The sequence below is a fragment of the Astatotilapia calliptera genome, chromosome 2 (assembly GCF_900246225.1).
Source record: "Astatotilapia calliptera chromosome 2, fAstCal1.2, whole genome shotgun sequence".
In the NCBI taxonomy this organism is placed as follows: domain Eukaryota; kingdom Metazoa; phylum Chordata; class Actinopteri; order Cichliformes; family Cichlidae; genus Astatotilapia; species Astatotilapia calliptera.
Window position 1 is genome coordinate 33,681,421 of NC_039303.1, and position 20,684 is coordinate 33,702,104.

Below are 20,684 nucleotides of genomic sequence, written 5' to 3' on the forward strand. Positions count from 1 at the left end.
TTTAAACCAGCATTCTATTCGAAGGCCACCAGATGGCGATAGCTGTGGCTGCAAAAAGGTTTCGGGTTCTATAGAAGTCTTTCTAACTTGACCTCTGTAACCACTTTCCTGATGACTCACTCATTCATTCATTTTGGGTTATACTGAATGAAAACTTAAAGTTGTTTTGTAAATCTAGGTATATGTGTAATATGAATTAGCATAACAGTTGCTTAGGGCTTCTGGTGGGTTTAGGTAAAGAAGCTGACTGTGTTGGCTCAGGTGGAAAAAAAAATAACCCTTATTTTTGGGCAAATTGTTTGTAATCACATTTGACTGGTAACTCTACACTCTACACTGACCATCCATTTAGATAGATTTCTCTTGCTAGCCTAAACTTAATACCTGGAGGTGTTTTCAAGATGGCTTTGTATGAGTCCACCTAACCCAAAAACTCTTGGCTCCAGCTTCTTAAATGTAAGCACAGTAAATCTGTGAGCTTTGGACTGCTGGTCAAATCATTTGCATCATCATAGAAAGGCACAGCTCATTTCTCATTTTGAAAGGCTAAAAGAACGACTAGTTTGACACTAAATGTTAATGCGGTGTGAATGACGGGCTGAATTTCTTGAAAATCCCAAATTCTGGCAGAATGTACTGATGTTGCGTCATTCCTGTCAATCACACTGTCCCTCCCCTCCCCTCCCACATTCCCACCTGCTGAGATATTCTAGAGAACATATGCAGGGCTTGGATTTGGCTGATTACATAATTGCACATTTTAATGGTGAGTATTAATCCACAGTGGCCCATATTGGGTTTTATAAGCAGGCTGATTGGGACCCGCTGGCTCTCAGAAAGCAGGGGCAGTCGGACAATGAAGCTCTGGGCTGGAAGAGCGCTTTACAGTAGAGCTGAGGACCACTACTGTGTTCCATAATGCTATTCACCACATAGCAACTGCACATTTTTATACTGCATTTTAGTCACAGCATCATCAGCATCAGAGACATATTTTTCTGCATATAAAGAAACGATTTGCATCCTGACTGCTACAGCCGTGTGGTTGAGGGAAAAATTGTCTTGGAAAACAAGCAGGCTTTGGTCGCCTGCGTATCAACATTGCAGCCTGTGGTAATTAGCTAGCTGAGCAGCAAAGCTGCTGTGCAGCTCTGACTGAGCCTGCACCATGGCAACACACAGGGCTGTGTCTGAGCACAGGCTCCTCTCTGCTTTCCTCTCCTCCCCCTTCTTTCCTCTTCTTGTTTATTTATTTATATTTTACTAGCTCATCCCTTTCTTTTACGCCAAAAACTCTCATTTCTTCATCTCTTTCTTCCTGCTTCCCATCCTTTCCTCTCTGCCCATCTCTATTCCTAATCACCCTCCCCTGCCTACCGTCCCCTGTTGCATCATCACACAACATAAAAGACACTCGGTGGTTCACATACAGGGAGGGCTCGGCGCTGCTGCTTTCCTCGACATTCTGAATGCGGGGTGGTGAATTTTTCTGACATATGGCAATCAGTATCATGTCTTCCTGCTAAATTCCATGTTCATCTATGCTGGATTACACACAGTGTGCATTTTAAACATATTTAACAACAACATTTCTGTCAGCTGATCGAATGCAAAATGTTCATGCTGAACAAACTGCTGAAAAAAATAAGAATTGTTGTTAATATACAATTGAGTAGATTTAGGCTAAATGCTAGATTTAAAATGTGTATATGTGGTAATTAACAGTACCTATAGGCACAGCTGTAACCTCTATACCAGCTGTTCCTTCCTGTGTCTATTTTTATGCTAAAATAAACCAAGGGTGGGATAGACTTCAGCTTCTGGTTACAGTTTCACACTGAAATGGCGTACAGTAGGCTTTGACTTATAGTTTCTCTTGTTTGGTGGCTTTGTCATAAATGTTATCAAATCAGATAGCAAGTATACAAACTTCATTGGTTTAAATAGGCAGTACATGCAGTGAAAGTTTGTTACTTTTGCCAGTGCTGACCGAAGCCCTAAACTTAGCGTTCACACCACAGAGACTGTTACAGCGGGACTAAACACTTTCCTGATGAGTTTCTGGGCTCAGTTCTTACTTTCATGTTTTACTAAGTAAAACAGATGCAATTCCATTTTTAATGTTATGATCATTTTAAGAGTCTGAACATGGTTGAAACCCTGACGTCATCTCCCCAGTCAAAACTGATCACCGTACAATGAGAAAGGCTGAACTGTAGAGAACCGTCTCTTAAAAACTGATCAGATAAATAATATAGATCTGGTTATTGCCAATTAGTTCACCAGAATGAATTTTAAACGTGTGTGGTTGCAAATTTGTGTCACTGCTCAGATGTGGTCGTTCTCCTCATCATTTTTAATCCAGAAACTTTCCAGAAAAAGAAAATTGTTCATCTACCTTTATTCTAATCAGTAAAGCAAACATAGAGACACAGACTTATCTTACTAGAAAATCAAACGTCGCCCAGGTGATGTTTAAGATGTGCCTCAAACATGGTTTGACTTTCATTTTGGAACTATTTTATAAGCATGATTTATTCAACACTGAAATGTTTCTTGGTCTATCTAGGATAGGAAGACTTTTCAGTCACTGAGCAGTAGCCACCGAGGCTGTGGCTGTAGCATCTATGATTAGCATCCTGCATACAAAGGCAAATCAAGATTTATAAAGTGTCAAAGTGTTATGCTCTGTGCACACAACCCTGCAGTTAAAGACTACAAAGAAAAGTCATCCAGTCAAGTTTTGCCCATCTGACCCTGTTACACCTGGAAAAGCACAGTTTTGTGAAAAAAGGCAGTTTGCACCTTTGAAAGTGTTGATAAGACACCTTCCACACTGGTAATAAAGAGATCTGAATGATTTCTAGCTGCTATGCTTAAACATTAAACATAAATGTTTCCTTTGTTCTCTCCTTGCATGCCTCAGCTCGTGTTGCTTCAGCTTAAAGTCAACAAAAATGTCGGAGGCAGATCTTTTAAGCGGCTGCTTATGATCATTTCTATATAATGTTTACAGAGTTTTGGTAGAGTGAAGCATCTGTTTCAAGGTTTTCGTTTTTTTAAGAGCATTTGGGGAATTCAGAAAAAGCTGGGAGCTGGGAGAGTAGTAGTGGGAAGTTTCATCGAATGCCTCACCTGGGCGAGTGATTTCAGGTTCAAGTTTAAAATGAATGCAGCAGATACTTAACTTTACTATCAAATAATTGTTGTAAGCATTAAGCTGCCATGCTATGCTACTGGCTGCGACTCGTGTAACAAGTCAGTTTTTTAGAGAAGAAAGAAAGCTGAATTATTTTGGAAAATCCACTCGGCGTTTTGCTCTACTTATCTCGTGGTCTAGGAACACCTTTTCTGCAACTTAAAGATTTCCTTTGAGAACTCTGATACACCATGTGATCATTGTCCCTTTAATTGAGAATCTTGAGTCTAACTGATAAGGACATAAGTAAGTAAAATGTATTTATATAGCACTTTTCACTGATAAAAATCACCCAGATCTATGTGATCAGACTGACATGAGAGTATTTTTGCTGCTAATACTAAAATGAGAAAATGTGGATGGCTAGCTCCTCCAGGAAAACAAGAAACCTAAACATTTATACGGGTTGATTCCCCCAACAGGATTAGCATGTGTTCCAATGGTGAGAATCAATGTTTCATTAAGCTACTGTGCATCTGTTTGACTAATAGGTACAGGTACCTACCTAAATCGCTTTAATCTGGGCAAGTAAAGACAATGATATGTGGTAGAGTTTGTATTTGGTATGTAATTTGGTATGTACTAGAAGAGCACGGCAGATATGATAAGTGTCACGGGACAAACAAAAAATAAACTCTAAATCTTCTAACGGCAGTGTAATAACAAGTGACTCATTTTTTCCCGTCTCTGTGATTTAGATGTGTCTGTCTGTTTTTCCAAAATTGATGTAGATAGAAATGATTTTCCCTTATGAAAATAATATTATTATATAATATAATAATTTGTATATACAACAGACAGAGGCCTGGATAATGCTGGCTGTCAGCTTGGTGGGTGGAAACAGGAAGCCCATGTGATATAAAAATATGCTGTATGTTCATGTAACAGGAAGCTGCAGATGCCCCATGCAGGTTCTGGGGCTTGGAGAGAACCTTCTGCTCCGCATGTTCCTTCAACATACAGACATATTAAATAGGAGAAGAATATACATGGTTCTTGTAACATGTCGGCGGCCAACACCAGAGCAGCCTCAGTGCTTCTTGGCATTGAACATCATGTTTTCATTTACATCTTCTGCCACAGGTGTCCAAAGCTTTGGCAAAGGCTATGACACATGGGCCATTTTCATCTCGGACTAGACCACTCACATCAGGAGAGACATTTTTTACTGTAGGATAAGGATGACTACTCTGAATAACTTTGTATAAAACTGCAGTGACCACTTCGACTAAGCACCGGTTTATGTTTGCCACTGTGGGAATACATCGCATGGATGGCAAAAGTGGCATCACATCCACTGGCGCAAAATGGACGAGCCTGAGGCAAGACCACACCGCCCGTATGGGCATTTATATGACACACGTGTGCAGGAGCACAGGGATTCCCAGATGGCACAGAACTCATGTAGGGAGATTTCTGCAACACTGCTGCAGAAGACTGCAAATGGATAAAAGCGCCACAATGGTGAGTATAAATGCATGTGGCTGTGTGATGATGTCACATCGACAAGGCGAGGGACCAATGCAGGGAGCATAAATGTAATTTTGGCAGCAAAACTAAGCCACTGGACTGCCTCACTGGGTCAAGGTTTCTAATTCCACCTTTATTTGTCAACCTTCTGTATATTCTTATATGCAAATCAGTAAACAATGCAAAGAATCACATATGAGCCATCTATTCATAGTCTGAGTGTCTAACAAAAATTTTCCTTAAAAAGCTCTAAAATAGTTTATTAATATAGCTTTAAAACTGCTATATTGTGGGGTTTCTTTTATAAAACATATAAAAAGCCTGGACACATTTATCAGGGTTATTAAATGATTCATGTGGAATAAGGAGGCTGAGAATTAGCTGCCTTTGAGGGCAACGAGACCTGAAAGAAAAAAAAATTAAGCCATTAAAAGGTTTATTAAAGGATTTTCTACAACTTGTTTCTTATTTTAGGCCATTGTTTACATTAGTTTACATTAATTTGTAAGATATGGGTTAAAATATATAGCTTTTGTTTTTGTTTTCACTTAATATTGAAATTATATCACTTTAGATAAATGCGTTTGGGATTGCTCAGGCTTGTCTTCTCTTCTCATCAGAAAATGGTATCAAAAACATGGCATTTGCTACTTAACAAAGATCTTGTTATTACTTTTGTACTGCAAAGTCATCCAAATTTAATCAATAAATGGCTAAATTTAAGGTCGTACCCCGTGCAGCAATGCATACAAATATCACCGGCCTAATCATGCTGCTGCACAGGTCTGGAGATGCTGCTGCATCTTCTCCGAACACTGCTCGTCACCCCAAGATGAAACCTTTGATTCATGTGATGTATGAAAAAAGAAAAAGCGGAGGAGGCGAAGGGCAGTGGGAGACAGGAGGGGGATGATAGAAATGAAGAACACTGAACAACAACACAGCACACACACACACACACACACACACACACACACAAATGAGAGGCCAGACCAAATGGCTGAAGGGCTGCTTGGATAATGCATTAGACAGAGATGGCACTCAGAGCAGCTACACATGGTAAGAAATGCACTGCTTTGCCAAATGTCCTCCACACACACACACACACACACACACACACACACACACACACACACGCACAAACACACGCGCGTGCGTGCACGTCGGTGTAACTAGAAAATGGAACACAGACGCAAAAAAGTCTTCATTATTCTGTATGATGAAATCATGAATTCTCATCACTAAGTAAAGCTCAGAGAATTTCCTGTAGAACAGAATTTTAACTACTTGGTCATCAGCTCTTAGTATTATAATTAGTTATACCATCGGAGATCCATATATACCATGCATACATAAAGGCAAGGCGAACACTAAAACGTGGAATGAAAGCAAAAATATCCCTTTGTAGATTACTATGAATGAGTGAGAACCAAATCAGTGAAAGTAACCCTACTGCTATTATATCCTTCCTGAAAACTCTAGCAAATACTAGACAACCTACTTAACTGGTTAAAGAACCTTTTAGGAAGTGCCCATTGAAGGAATTCATGCTGAATTAGATGAATTTTAAATTTTGAGCCAAGCCAAGAATTGCAACTCAGTTGCTCCTTTGCGACAAGCAGACACGTACAAATCTGAAATATGAGCACTAAAGCTGATTCATATACATCTGCCCATTTACTTTATCTTCATTATTTAGTTAAAGCTTTCCATTTAGGCAACACTTCATTTCTCAGCTTATTTCGCAACAGGAAAAAGTTGCTCTTTTAAACAGATGGCATTAGATTTCCTTCCGTTTCCTTTGTGCTCCATCGTGCAATGTAGAGTCATATTTACAACTATGTTTTCTTGTATATCAGAAATACTCTCTCCAGTTAGTAATGCCAAGTCTTTCCCTTCTGTCATAATGTATCGTGTGAAAATGCTGAGTACTAAACTAAACATGACTTGAAGATATATACAAGTAAAAGCTTATTTAGACAGGTAGTGATTAAGCCCTTGGAGCCACAAGAGGGCTTTTAATTTAAAAGGCTTGAGCAGGAAGTATGGGTATCATTAGGAGCGTCTCAAAAACTGCAAAACAGAAGTGTAGGAAAATAATTAGGAGACTGAAACAAAGTTCCCTCTGCAAAAGAACCTTAGGTTTGGCATGACTAAGCTGCTGTAGGTACACATTTATTTATTTTTTCACAGAAAATGCTAATCCTGATTATACTAGCACTTATTTTAAAGTATTCTTTTATAACTATTCAGTAGTTACATCCTGTTTCATTGGTTGGACAACTCAGGATTTTGTGTACCTTATTGTAAAGTGTTACCAAAATAACAGCCGATATGGCGGTTGAATAAAAGCAATAAAAGCACAAGCGTTGTTGAAAGCACCCACACACCCCCACAAAAATGAAGAGGAGTCAGAAGGCTTAGGGACTAGCTCTTCACTGATATTGATTGGATATACACGTATTTCATGTATTGCAGCATGTGGGTGATGGAACTGGTGTACTTTGCTTAGGATGTTAGCACATTCTTACTAAAAGGAGTCTAGCATCACGGGGGGGGAAAAGGCTTTTATATCTGTACATACGATCTATCACAACGTTTGATTCTTTTAATAAACAACTACAGGGGTACAGGATCACCAAAATCTCATTCCATCAAAAGGCCCGCATCCCTCGCTCCATCGCTGATTCAGACGTCCAGTCTGCCCTGCACAGCGCAGCACAGTCGCATTTCTAGGCCAGTCTCTACTGTGATCAGCAAAAACCCCTTAAATAAAACAAAACAGGCAAGCAAACAAACAAATAGCACTCCCCTCCCTTCTCTTTTCTCTTCTGCTCTCCTCCCCAGCTGGCAGCGAGTGCCAGAGAGGGGAATGGGCGAGCTGATACGGGGCTGAGCCCTGGCAGGGCCTCTGACAATGACCATATGGATCACAGGGGCACGACAGCCTCGGCTTCCAGCAGGACACACACCTCCACACACAGGATCTGCCGCTTCGGGCTACTGCACCTGTAACGCTACACTAAAGCCTCTACATACATCACATAGCTGTAGAGGGGTTGCGCTAATGAGTAAACCACTTGATGAGCTTAAATCTGTGTTGGCAGAAGACACAAGAAATTTCTCTGATTCCAGCGTTTCACACAGAACCTCCATTATGAAAGAGTACAAGCTGATTCAGCTTGGTAACGCAGCAAACGGGGGAAAAAAGAAAAAACAACAACAACCGAGTAGAGGCTTTTAAGAGAGGTGTAGGAGGTGGGATTAAACACAGTTCAGCTTTTGGGTCACAGGTATAGCCGCGCTATATCACAGGTCTTCAGCTCCTATAATGGTGGCTGGCTTGTCAAAGTCTCCACAATTTGCTGACGTCAATGTCTGACTAGCCATTTCTCCGACGCTCTGTGCTTACCCTCTTTAACAGCATAAAAAAAAAGCTAACTTTTGTCAAAGTGCACATAAATATTGCAGTACGCCTTGTTTCCCTTGTAATGTAGTGCATTTCCCATGGTTCACTGTTCTCTCTTTACCCTCACACCGCATGGGTACAGAACACTGTGTTTTTGGGAAAAGGTTGGGGGTGTGTGCTTATAGTCTATGTGTATATAGTTATATGAAACAGTCTGTCTGTTACAGCCTGTAGCAGCGTTTTTAATCCATTGTTTTCAATCCAGTGGAAAGATCAGTGTAAACTGTCAAATACCACAGCTGCAAGTACAAAAGAATAGTAACCAAACATCTATGCACCATTTCAGTAGCAGAAACATGTTCATCGACATTTTTTTCTCCTATCCTATGTTGTCATGCTGCCAAGTGAGCATGCCAGGGTGAAATATTAAGACACTAAAACACCGCTAAGAGGCAGCAGCTGCTGCTCCTTGAAATGTGCAACAAAGTGAAAAGCTTGGTGCAACAAATCGTGGACCTGGAATGCTGAATTTGCACGTTTGTATCGCAGTTTTCAATATACTGGATGATAACACACAATAACATCCTTGAGCAATGTCACGCAGTGCCTTAACATGTTGGAACATCGTAGCAGTTCCGAGATTATGAAGAAGCAATTTCTTTGTTCTACTTCTTGAGTTTTTACTTTGTAGGAAATTCTAGTGGTTTTTTTTATTGATTGCAAAACAAATAGAAATATAAAAAAATACAGTTGAGAAAAATCAGTCAATACTAATAGTTAAATTAACAATTTAGCTATCTGCCAATGCTGGCGCTTTTTGTTTGCATTGTTTTTGCTGTAGTTAATCTACCTTTTGGTCTGCGGAAGCACAGAATTCTTCATTTAGCTCCCTAGAAAACTATAAAAATATATGAAGCATAGCAATGATGTCAAACAACAGATACAGATTGGCGAGTACCACATTTTAAATGTGATCTTATTGGAAAATAAACTCAGCCAATAGGAAGCACTAAATCTTTCATATCTCATGTTGATTTCATATTTTTCGGTTTGGCTAGATGGTTTAATATACGCATTCACTTGCACTGAACTGATCGCTGTAATGCAGTAATTTGGGTAGGAAAATGTAAAACATTTCACCTCCTGCATGGTTAAAGCAGGCAAATCAGTTTGAGGAAAAAGGTTTTGAAACCTTCTACATTGATTACTCCAAATATGTGATTTAATTTTCACTTAACTCATGAGTGAGTGAGAATCTCCTTCCTACAAACATTTTTCTGCTCATCTGTATTTCAGGGATGCCTGATTGAACAGCCTTGCTCAGGTCATGCCAGTCTCCATTAGGTTAAAATAACCGATTTTTGTTATTTTAAAACATGAATTTTCTTCTTTGTGTGTTTCCTTGTGTTGGTCGTTGTCTCTGAGTCTCTGAGTTAGCAAAACAGCCCCAAACCATGGTGCCCCCTCTCCTGTAAGTCCAGGTGTTTTTTTCTTGTAGTGGACACATAAACAAATATAAAGTTGTAGGCATTTCTGCAGGTGTTTTAACGTTACTCTCGGGTTCTTTTTCACCGCTTTCACGCTTGCATGTTGTGATCTTGGTGTGATCTTTGCAGGACGCCCACACTAGGGAGAGTAGCAAGAGCTCTGAATTTGCTCCATTTGTAGGCATGTAGATTTATGATGAACACTGAGTTATAGAAACACTTGTGTAGCTGTTGCAGCTGCCTGAATCTTAATGACTACCACACTGATAGCAACAAATAGTCTCAGGGTTTAGGTTAGGTTCTGGTTGACATCTACTCGTTTTTTGTTTTTTTTTTAAATCAGAAAAAACTGTAGTGCCAAAACGTATGAGAAATGTTCTAGGCTGTGAATATTTGTCTAATTTAGGTTGTGGCTAAGCCAAAACCCAATTCTTTTAAGCCACACCGCCAATCTCATCTCATTCAACAGCTGAGCTTTTGGGTTCACTTACTTTTCCAGCTTGGACTTTAAGTAATTACTCGATACAGTCGAGACAGAAACTGTGTAAGCGTTCTTCATTTAGCGTGTTAGTCCATAGTTAATTAAGACTTACAAAAAGATCAGATCACACACATCCTGATAACTCTAAACTTTTTCCTGAAAAATGCAAGCTGTGACTCCAATTGTGTGACGTTACAATGAAAAGCAAACGCATTAAAAAAAAAAAAAAAAAAACAACCAAAACTGAGCCCTTGTTTACAGCAGGTTCCGAAACGCTTCACAAGGTTAAAATGAACACAGGACCTGAGCTACACATTGAAAGATTTCAGAGAGTAATTACCAGTACACTATATCTGCCTGTTTCTGCCTCCTACTAAATTTAAAATGCTGCTTGGGGTGAGTGTGGGAGAGAGGGAGGAACAGGCTAGGAACGAAAGGTCTTCAGATGAAATGTTAATTCAACACTGACGCTAAAGAGCGATGTCTAAAAGCACTGACACTGTAGGGTGGCAGCAGACAAGCAAATAAGTGGGCTTTTATAGTTTTATCGGTACATGATACTGATTCATAAGGGTTTAAACTATAAAACATAATAAAGCTTGGAATAAAACACAGAACACAAATGTTAAAACCTGGAAAACAATAAAAAATAGATACAGACTTGAATGAAGTCATCCAAAGTTGATGATGGCACTTTTTCTTACTAGGTTAGGAATCTGTGTTTCAGACTCAGATATCAGACCAGGAAAGATGCAAAACTACTTCTACTGCAAACCTTTTTCAAAAAGATTTGGGCCGTTGTGTAAAGTGTAAATAAAAATAGAATGATTCTCAAACATTTAAACCCTATATTTATTTGAAAGTAGTAGATGATAAGAGATAAAAAATGATCAATTTTGTTGTTTTCTGAAAAATGTATATCTTTGGTTTGAATTTGATACCAGCAACATATTTATAAACAGCTGTATCATGGGTAATAAAAGACAAAACTCACATGTAAATTTGCTTAAAATTTCAGGTTATTAGATAAGAATTTTGAGTTGGGGGTCTCAACATAACTCAAGCATTAGACATAATAATATGAAATTGAGAAAATAACTTGAAATTTTAGGTTATTAATCCATTACTTTAAGAAAAGTACCAGAATTTTTTCTCTTACGGATGGCATTCTTTTTCCAATAGTAGAAAAAAGCTGAATTAAAATGTGAAATTTGTTTTGTAAATGATGGATGATGGAGAAAAGAGTGAATGCGTTTGATCAGTAAACATTTCAAAAATCAGTACTGGTAATGGGGGGCATTAGGGCTAAAAGCTGGAGTAGTTTCCATATCCTTTAAGGCACCTTTAATGAAGAACAATATATACCAGCATTAGAGCATCTAATGCTGCCATCCAGCCATCCTTATTTTACCAAGACAATGTCAGACATTGTTATCACATGCTAGAGCAACATGGCTCTGTAGACTGCTATTATTCACCTTCTAGAGTTGTCTCAACCTCAAATAAACTGAGAACTAAAAGGAAATTCTCAATCTCTCCTTGTTGTATAGCTTAGCTTTTCAAACAGTTTTAACAGTTACTTTAGTCTGACAAAAGCCGAATGACGAATTAGCGCTTCCAGTCAGAGACTGAGGCTACGTCCACACGTACACGGGTATTTTTGAAAACGGAGATTTTCCGTTTCCGTTTTAAAAAATAATCCCGTCCACACATAAAAGCAGAAATGAAGGAAAATGCTGCTATGAACATGCCAAAGCAGCAGGTGGCGCTAGATTTCTAACCGTGCAGAAATGTTGGCCAATCAGAAGTCTAGAAGCCTCGGTGGGAAAAAGTAAACAAAGCTGGGGCATAGAAGCAGAACCGAGTCGTATGCATGGACGGACAGTAACTGTGTGTGTATATGTAAGCATTTAAACACTGCAGAGAGTAGAATTAACAGTATTGTAGAAATTCATTTCACCGAAACAATAACGTGGCGCACAGTGTGACGCATGCACCAGTTTATTGTATTTCCAGACTTGCTTTCGGCACAATTTACAGTGCACGCTACTCTGTTTTTGTCAGACTTGAAATAGCCGAAATACCTTCACACTACGGAACTTCTATGGCTCTTCCGTTCGACAATCTCTCCGGCATTGGAACCATCATCTGTTTTCTCTTCGGTCACACTCGGTTGATTTTTCTAGTCGGCACACTCATTTCCTCCATTATGCGCTAGCTCCATTACCCGCTGGCTGCTTCCCAAACAAACACACGTGCGGCTTGGCACTTGTGCTGTACGTAACAAGTCACGCGACGTGACGCTGCGGCTGTGATTGGTTCGGCTCTGCGCTACTTAATTTGGATTGGCTGACCTTTTTTTTTTTTTTTTTTTTTTTTTTTTTTAAAGAGGACAAGAGCGGCGAGGTCTATCGCGATAGCTTAATTTCTCTATCGAGTAAAAGTTATATCGCGATACATATCGTTATCGTTCTATCGCCCAGCTCTAACCTCAACCTTTATAAATTTGCTTCTTGCATCATACTGAAAATAAGTTTGCATTTAAAATAAAAACAGACAAAAGAAAGTGCTGCAGTTTGAAATTCATGTTACCTTTGTACTAACTTCTAATGAAATATATAGTTTAAATTATAAGCAAATAATTGCAAAACGTCACAACTTTTAAGAACAGCTGTGTGTTAATTTTGTATAAAACTGGGCTGGAGACGATAACATCTCCTGCAGGTGCAATGATGAAAAATGCCATCCATCATGCATTAACATTCACACCAAATTTCTAAGGAAACACATGGACATAGTGAATGCTGTTTCATCCAGATTACACACTGCTTTTCTTTTTCCTAGACAAGCTCATAGATAAACCCCTCCTTGATCTGATGAGGAAAATTCCAAGCCTTAGACTAAGCCTTTCGAGATCACAGTTAGAGGATCCAGCTCAAGACCTCTGGACGTGGAGCACACGCAAATCCCATCCGTTAATGCTCTCTGGGTTGCTGTCACAATAATGGCAAATCAAATCAGACTGAACAAAATCTCATCAGACAGATGTAGAAACCAATGATACCGATAAATCAATGCGACTGTAAAAAGACGCACGAACACACACATGCACAAATTTCAGATTGAGGCCTGAAAGCTCCCAAGTCGTAATCACCTATGGGAGTGTTTGGCATGGAACGCCCACCACGTCTGTGCATTCATTTAAAATGCCACAACCACTACAGAGACATGTTATAAACAACAGGTCTGGCAAAGCGTTCTGGACTAAATCTTGATGCTAATAAATAAAGTAAAATCCAATTAATATTTAAAGCTAATCATAGCCACGGAGTTGGAGAACACACAAAGACAGATTGAAGCCCGCAGGGGGAAGAAGGAGCTTTCTGACTGATGCTCCCAGTAGACTAAGGTCTCTATTTTTCTCAGATTTAAATTCAAAAGCCCTTGTTTTAAAGAATGTTCTTATAATCCCAGCAGAAATCATCCATAATTAAACTAGCAAGCTCATGACAAAAGCAACACAATCATTCCCTAAATAGATGACAGAGGTGGGGTTGCCTGATCATTTCCTCACATATGCATGAAATGTTCATGGCTACAGGAGCCATTTAAAAATGTCAATGATCCAGCTATAAAAAGCCAGCTCATACAATTCTCAATGACTGTGCAAGGTTATTACTTTTCATGCTAGCATGCCCAAAACATGAGTTGTTATGAAAGCTATAAGCTACAAGGATGTTGGGCGTGTGTGTTACTGCCCTGCTCTCTCTGGCTGTGTTATAGGTAGTGGGGGAGGGGGAACGTTCACTTTTCCCTAGCTAGGATGAGCAACGGTGAGGAGGGCCAGGAGGGCGGGGGTTATGGTGGGTGTGCATTTCTACCCATGCTGTGCTATAGCTCGTTCATGGGATGGGAAGCGCATATATGTAGGCCATTCACATGCCTGTTTTAGGAGATGGAGGGACAGATGCTTGTCCACAGTGTCAGTGCCTCTCCTGCTTCTCTCTCTGACAGCACCACCAACTGCCTCCTCTTACATAATCCCCTCCCCCTTCTTCAGGGCTGCTGCCTGCATTTATTGGCTTATTTCTCTCTTTTTTAACCTTTGCATTTTTACCCCACTAACCCCCGCTGCATGCCCCATTCCCTGACTCATTATCCGCAATTCCGCTATTTTTATTCCAGTGAAGAAATGTAAGAAATGTAGACACTCGTATATTCAAGCCATGAATGCCGGGTTGGATACGCTTTTTTGCAGAGTTTTTATGCTGGTATGTATTCACACGACAGAACGAGAGAGCAGGGATCCTTCGAAAGGATAGCACAAGCCAGGATTCGACTGAGGGGTTTATCCATTAATGGTGCTGTTTCAACAGGATAAGATCACTACATGAATCACGATGCAGTCGAAAGAGATTTTTCATCAAGCAGATGCTAATTTGCTCCAGTTGTAAGTTGAATATTGAACAAATACGCTGGAAAACCAAGGGGTAACACTGACGGAGAGTAAAATTCTCCATGTAAGGAATAAATGCTTACATAATCACATCTGCTTTGAGCTTTCAAATGTGTGAAACATGAAATACGCATGACTGATCTGGATGTGGCTGTAATGGAATAGATTTAAATGGATCATGCACAAGACAGAGAGAATGTCCATTTTCTTTTTTTCGCCTCCTCAAAGCTAAAGCCTCTCCTCCATGTAGTAATCTGCTAATATCAACCAGGTTGCAGCTCATACGAGGGCTCAGCTCAGGAGGAGCTTTCTCCACTGTGCTGCTGAAATTTCAGCCTCCATTTTCTTCTCACCTTCCTCACTTCTTCCTATTCTTCTTCCAAAACCAGGCTCAGACACAACAGGGGGTGAAATACAAATAATGCAGTGGCTTCACTTGCCGCAAACACAGGACTGCACAGGCACATACTTATGCACAGCAAGATCCATTCCTTGAATCTCATGCTCACCGAGCAACCCTTCCCCCACCCAAGCTCAATCTCATGCTCACATACATGCACCTTCCTTAATTAAAGCCTGTGCTCCTGAAGCTATTCTGACCTTCCATCAACTGTGATTTACAAATACATGTAAATAAATGGAGGCAACAGACACAAAATGGTGCACATGTAAAGAGGCAGTTTCATTCACACTGTGCGACACATAAAACAGGCAGCATTTAGATTGCGTCTCATTCTCTGTTTGTATTACACAACACAGTCTATTGTGATGCTTTGAAGCACAATGGCCTGCAAAAAATACAGGGACTGGCATCAGAGATGGATTTCATCATCCCTTCCTCCACTCTAAGCTAATTAGACAAAATCTGTTTTTTACATCTAATTTCTTTGAGTCAGCTTGTAATGTCAGGGTTACCGACTAGAGGGCTAATTCACAATAATTGCAAACTGCCTCTCGGTGCTGCTTCCATGAATGAAAATGCACCATTTCTTTGGCCTGTGGTAACTGCATCAGCATAAGCCTTTGACGACACACACACTTGGTGTGTTAAACCTATAAGCATTAGTCATCTGCGCCCAATCCAAAAATGAAGATCATCTACATGCATGTGCCGTGAAGCTAGATCAGCTCTATTCTGCTCTACAATGCGAAATACACAAGCGACAATTAGGAAAGAGAGGGCTTGAGAAGAATACTAAATCTGAATTTTCTTCCTTAAACCGACAGCTTCAGCTGGCACATGATCATTTCTGTTTTACTATGGCAACAGCCCCTCTGATCTGCCTCGTCAGGTCCCACGAGCCTGAGCTATGTAACAGAGTGAGGAAGAGGAGTTACCTGGTCATACCACTCCCGGTTGGTGCAGGTGCACTCGGGCCACCATCCTCCTTGTCCACTGGAGTTGTTGCCATTTACTTTGGGGCCACCCTTGGATTGGCCCTTTGGGTTGGGGCCTCCAGGGCCCCCACCAGACATAACCTTGCCCTTACTTCTCCCTAAAGTGCCCCCTCCTCCTCCCATGCTTCCACCTCCCCCTGAGGCTGGAGGGGGTAAGGTCTGGCCTCCACCATACCCAGGTGGGTATCCATAGGGCTCGGCCTGCCAGTCTCCTCCATACGACGGGGCGTCCATCCTACGCAGGGCAGCCATACGGGTCACCTCATAACATTCTGGGCACTTGCAGCAGTGGTGGTGTTTGTGCATGCTGGCTGTGCTGGCTGGGCTGACGCTGAGATGAGCGGCGTGGCACTCTGTCTCTGCTGCCTCCTCAGATCTCACACAGCACGCTGTGATCGGCTCACAGAGCGCTAATGCCGATGGAAATAACACTAATCACAGGAATTTCTACAGATTTTCCCTTTTCGTCAAATCCTGTCACTCTCCAGTTTATTCCTTCCGGACGCAGAAAAAAAAAACGGACTGAGAGGGATGGGAAGCAGCGACAGGAAAACAAAAATACAAAATGGGCACGTAGTCTTTGTCCTCTTGACGTTGAAGATCAAAGGAAATATTTAAAATATTGTATACCGCCACACAATCAGAGACCAGCCCTGATGATAGAAATTTCCTCTTGCTTCTCTTGGTTCACAGTGATACGCATATAAATTCATAGATATATAGATATTTTTTGTTTATATATCATATATATTTACACACACAAATACATATAAAAATATTAATATAAACAGACAAGCACAGATACAGATATGTACAAGGATAAATGTATATATATATAAATATCTATATGCGTGTGTACAAATATATATATATAGATATATAAACAATATGTATAAATAAATGATATCCGCAGATGAAAATCTTCAGTTAATTCTTGGTATCTTCCTGTTCTTGTCAAAATCTCACGGCTTTTTTTTTCCTCCTGCGTTGAAAATCGTTGTCTTTCGCTCTCTGTCTCTTTTCTCAGCCTGCAGAGAGGAGCTGAGCACTGGATTGCCTCTCAGCCAGCTTGCCCTAGATGTGGATTATTCAGAGGGATGTGAGCTAGCAAGAGCGAGATAGTGAGAGAGAGATATAGAGCAAGAGAGAAAGAGAGAGAGGGAAGCAGGAAGGGACGGAGGGGGTGGGGAGGGGGAGATATGTAGCAGCATCCCTCTAGCACCTCAGCCCTGACAGCCACAGCCAATCAACTTGCAGCGCCGCCATCAGCAGCAGCAGCAGCACCAACAGGACTGAGCGCTTCAGTAGCTGCTCTTAAAGGGACCGCAGCACCCAAATCTCGCTGCTTCCTGCCTTGAGTGAAAAGGCACTTCTTCCCTAATCAAAACACAATAAAACATTGTGTGTGTGTGTGTTTTTTTCCTCTTAATATTTTAAAGAGAAAAAGGTCAGGAAGTCATAGTCTGCAATCTGCCAATGCAGTACTCAGCCTCTGATCCGCAAATTCTGAGTCTAATCCATGTTTTCATCAGACCAATGCAGCTGAAATCCAACTTGCAATGAGCACCCCTGTCATTCTGATCACTGGTCATCTCCACGGTCATCCTTAGTTCAGCTGCAGCCTGAACAGCTTTCTTGTGCTAGTAATTGTCAACCTCAGGCTCTGTGTCACAGTACACATCTGTAAATACTCTTGCAGTGGAAGTAGGTGCAGGAGATGAAAATCCCTTTTCTCCTCAATATCATGGCTCTCAGCAGAGGATGCATTTGAATCACGTTGCATTACTTTAAAGCGTTCTTTCGTTTCAAAGCGGCACCGCTGTTGCATTATTTTAATGGCAAGTCCTGCGCGTGTGCAGGACTGGGTCAAAAATAAGCACGGCGAGGGAAAAAGTGCACTCCTGATGCCTCGTATAAGAACCATAGGGGAATTATTTCATGTTCACAATGATGACATCAACACATGTGTACGAAACCAACACGATTACACGCTCGGGCTTTCAAGTGGGTGGAGGAAGAGATTGAGAGTGAGAATGTGTGAGCGGAAAAAAACCCCCACTATATGGCTTTCATGTATCTGTGGCAGTTATATTTTCAGTAATGCGATAGGACTGCTTGTGAGCCATTTTAAATGCTTGTGAACTCGTGGGCTGATCACAGCTAGATACAAAACATCCTGACACTGAGGGTGAAGGGTTTTTTTAGTGAACTGAGAGGGAATGTTACAATGTCGCCATTAAAGCCCTGTATACATGCATTATTAATGAAATGTGACGGGGAACAGAGCTGGGTGTGTCTGCATGGGGGAGAGGGTATATTTATACATAGTCTGCATGTTACAGTGCATATATACATTAAAGCAAGAAGCCTTTAAAGTGTGTTGATAGACACCATATTGCCATATTGAAAATCTGACATATATAAATGCCTATCCGTGCAACCTTCCCGTTAAACTGAGCAGGACTTTGAGGGCAAACTGGATTGTGTTGCAGCCCTACCAGGAGGCACACACAGCAGGCTCAGGCTCACTTAATTACATGCAAGAGTAACTCACTTCATTATAATGATATCCTCTCACTCTAACCTGCAGAGATTTTCATTTTCAAGCAAAGAGCAAAAAGAGGCATTTTTAAACAGATGCTGGAAACCACTGTATGAGTTACATCGTAGGATGTGCAGCCACATATGCCGCTGAATTGAATTAGAGCGGCGAGGCGGGGCTTTGAAGCAGCAGCCTGGAAGACCAATGTAAGCATATCGATCACACTACACATGACAGATCACATGTTGCAAGCATCCTTTCCTAAAACCCCTTTCTCCTGTCTCTTATAAACTGTCCACACTGCATTTACCAGTCAGTGCAATCATGGGGTGTGCAGTAAGAAGCTACCTTTATACATACATATATAAAGGTAGGTATGGGCAGGACAAGAAAAGAATAACCACAGATTGGTAATCGTCCACATACAAACACATGAACAGGTGTGACCAGTTCACATATGCAGACAAATCTTAGTACCTCAAAGAAAAGGAAACTGTTTCAGTTCCATATTATAGATGGGAAATACAATTTAAGAGCTGCTTTTCTGTACAGTTCAGTACAGAATACAGAATTAATACAGGAAAATGATTTTGCATGAATTAAATTGTACTGGGCAAGAAATGTCTTGATGGATAAAGCACTGTCTGTACTGATTGTTTAAAGTTTATAAATGGAGGATAACGGACGCATTAGTGAATATAGTGTAATCAAATACCATTGCCCTGGATTAAATGCAGCTTTTGCAAAGAGTATGTTTGCAGAAGATGGCCTCCCCTCCCTCAGCCTGGTTCTGCCGGAGGTTTCTTCCTGTTAAACGGGAGTTTTTCCTTCCCACTGTTGCCAAGTGCTTGCTTATTCTTTACCTTACAATATAAAGCACCTTGAGGCAACTGTTGCTGTGAACTGGTGCTATATAAATAAAATTGAATTGAACTGAATTAAATGTGTCCAGAGTGTGTAAGAAAATCCTTGTTAATATTGTGTTCAGGCAAACAGCATTAGGTGATTTATGGCTAAAACTAAGACTGCGACCTCTGACCCTCTGCTTGAGTTATGACACACGGGAGGAGCACATAATTTGCTTTTTGAACAGAGATGCTTCATTTCAGCTTTCGGCACCCCCAACACAATCAGCTCAGCAGCAGCCTTCACAGCTCTCTTATTACATGAACCCACCTGGACACCCTGTAACAAACACACGCTATCATAACGAGCATTACAACCCCCCCTCCCAACCACTGCACGGACCATCTATTGAACTTTTCAGTCATTTCTAGGCATTTCTCAGAGAAGCTGTGTAACTGCTCCTTCGTCACCTGACCGGATTTAGCACCATAAAAGGACAATCGGTAGTGAGGCAGTCTTAAAGAGGCAGCTCCCAATCAACACATAATAAGATCTTGTACTGTAGCCTTAACCAACTGTAATAGGGGATGAAGAAACAAGTCTCTCGGGTATCATTACATCCACTGAAAGGAATTCCCAGATTATAGAAGAATATGTGAGATATATATTTCACTGACAGGTGATGTGTTGATGGGAGGCAAGTAATTCGCACAGGGTGAGAAGACAGCAAGTCAGTCAGTCTAATTCAAATGAGTGAGATCATTTAGATTCGCCACAATGCTCTCCCAGCATTTCAGAAGCAGAAAACTGAGGCTACATGCCTAAGACTCCTATTAATAGGCCTTAGTGGCAGAGAACAGCTGCTCCACCACACACATGAAACTCCAACTGATGGAATAATGAGAGAGAGAAGCATACACATGGAGATAAATGAAGGAGACAGGAAAAGAGGAGAGTGAGAGATTTTATCAGAGCTGCAAGGATAAGGAACAGTGTTTATGCAGATTTCGTACACGCATAAAGAAGAGGCAGGAAAAAGAGCAATAAGAAAAGGGGGGGTTGGTTCAAGTAGGAGGTTATAGGATCAGGTGAAAGTAGCTGATAAAATGTGATGAAGGTGGTTGAGGTCCACTGCAGATGCCGTAACAGAGGAGAAACCGAGCTAAGGTGCCCTGTGTGTGGGCAGAAATGCGATGACTAGAGGGGGCATTACTGAAGCATGGTGCTGAACAGAAGGGGAAGTAAAAATAGAGAGAAGAAAAACAGAGAGATGCTGAGAAAACAACAAAGTGCTTATGCATCCGTGAGTGCATGGGAATGCAAAATAAACTGTGTAATTACCCATCCACCTTGCCACAGAGTGCAACGCTTCTGAAATCACTGTGCTTGCTGAGTG

General features: G+C 40.9%; 1 protein-coding gene across 22 annotated transcripts in view; it reads right to left on the reverse strand.

Moving 5' to 3' along the window:
- The window catches only part of dlg3 (discs, large homolog 3 (Drosophila)), a 79,311-nt gene that overhangs the window by 39,894 nt on the left and 18,733 nt on the right, over window positions 1-20,684 (reverse strand). For 6 of the 22 annotated variants that reach the window (XM_026144421.1, XM_026144545.1, XM_026144400.1 and 3 more), the window contains exon 1: window positions 15,841-16,758. The exons of 4 other annotated variants lie outside the window; for them this stretch is intronic. In XM_026144421.1, the coding sequence (XP_026000206.1) occupies window positions 15,841-16,206 (366 nt within the window). In that variant the 5' untranslated portion in view covers window positions 16,207-16,758. Of the gene's footprint in view, window positions 1-15,840; window positions 16,759-20,684 lie in introns of those variants that run through there. 12 more of the 22 variants (XM_026144529.1, XM_026144504.1, XM_026144487.1 and 9 more) reach the window with 3 other exon arrangements.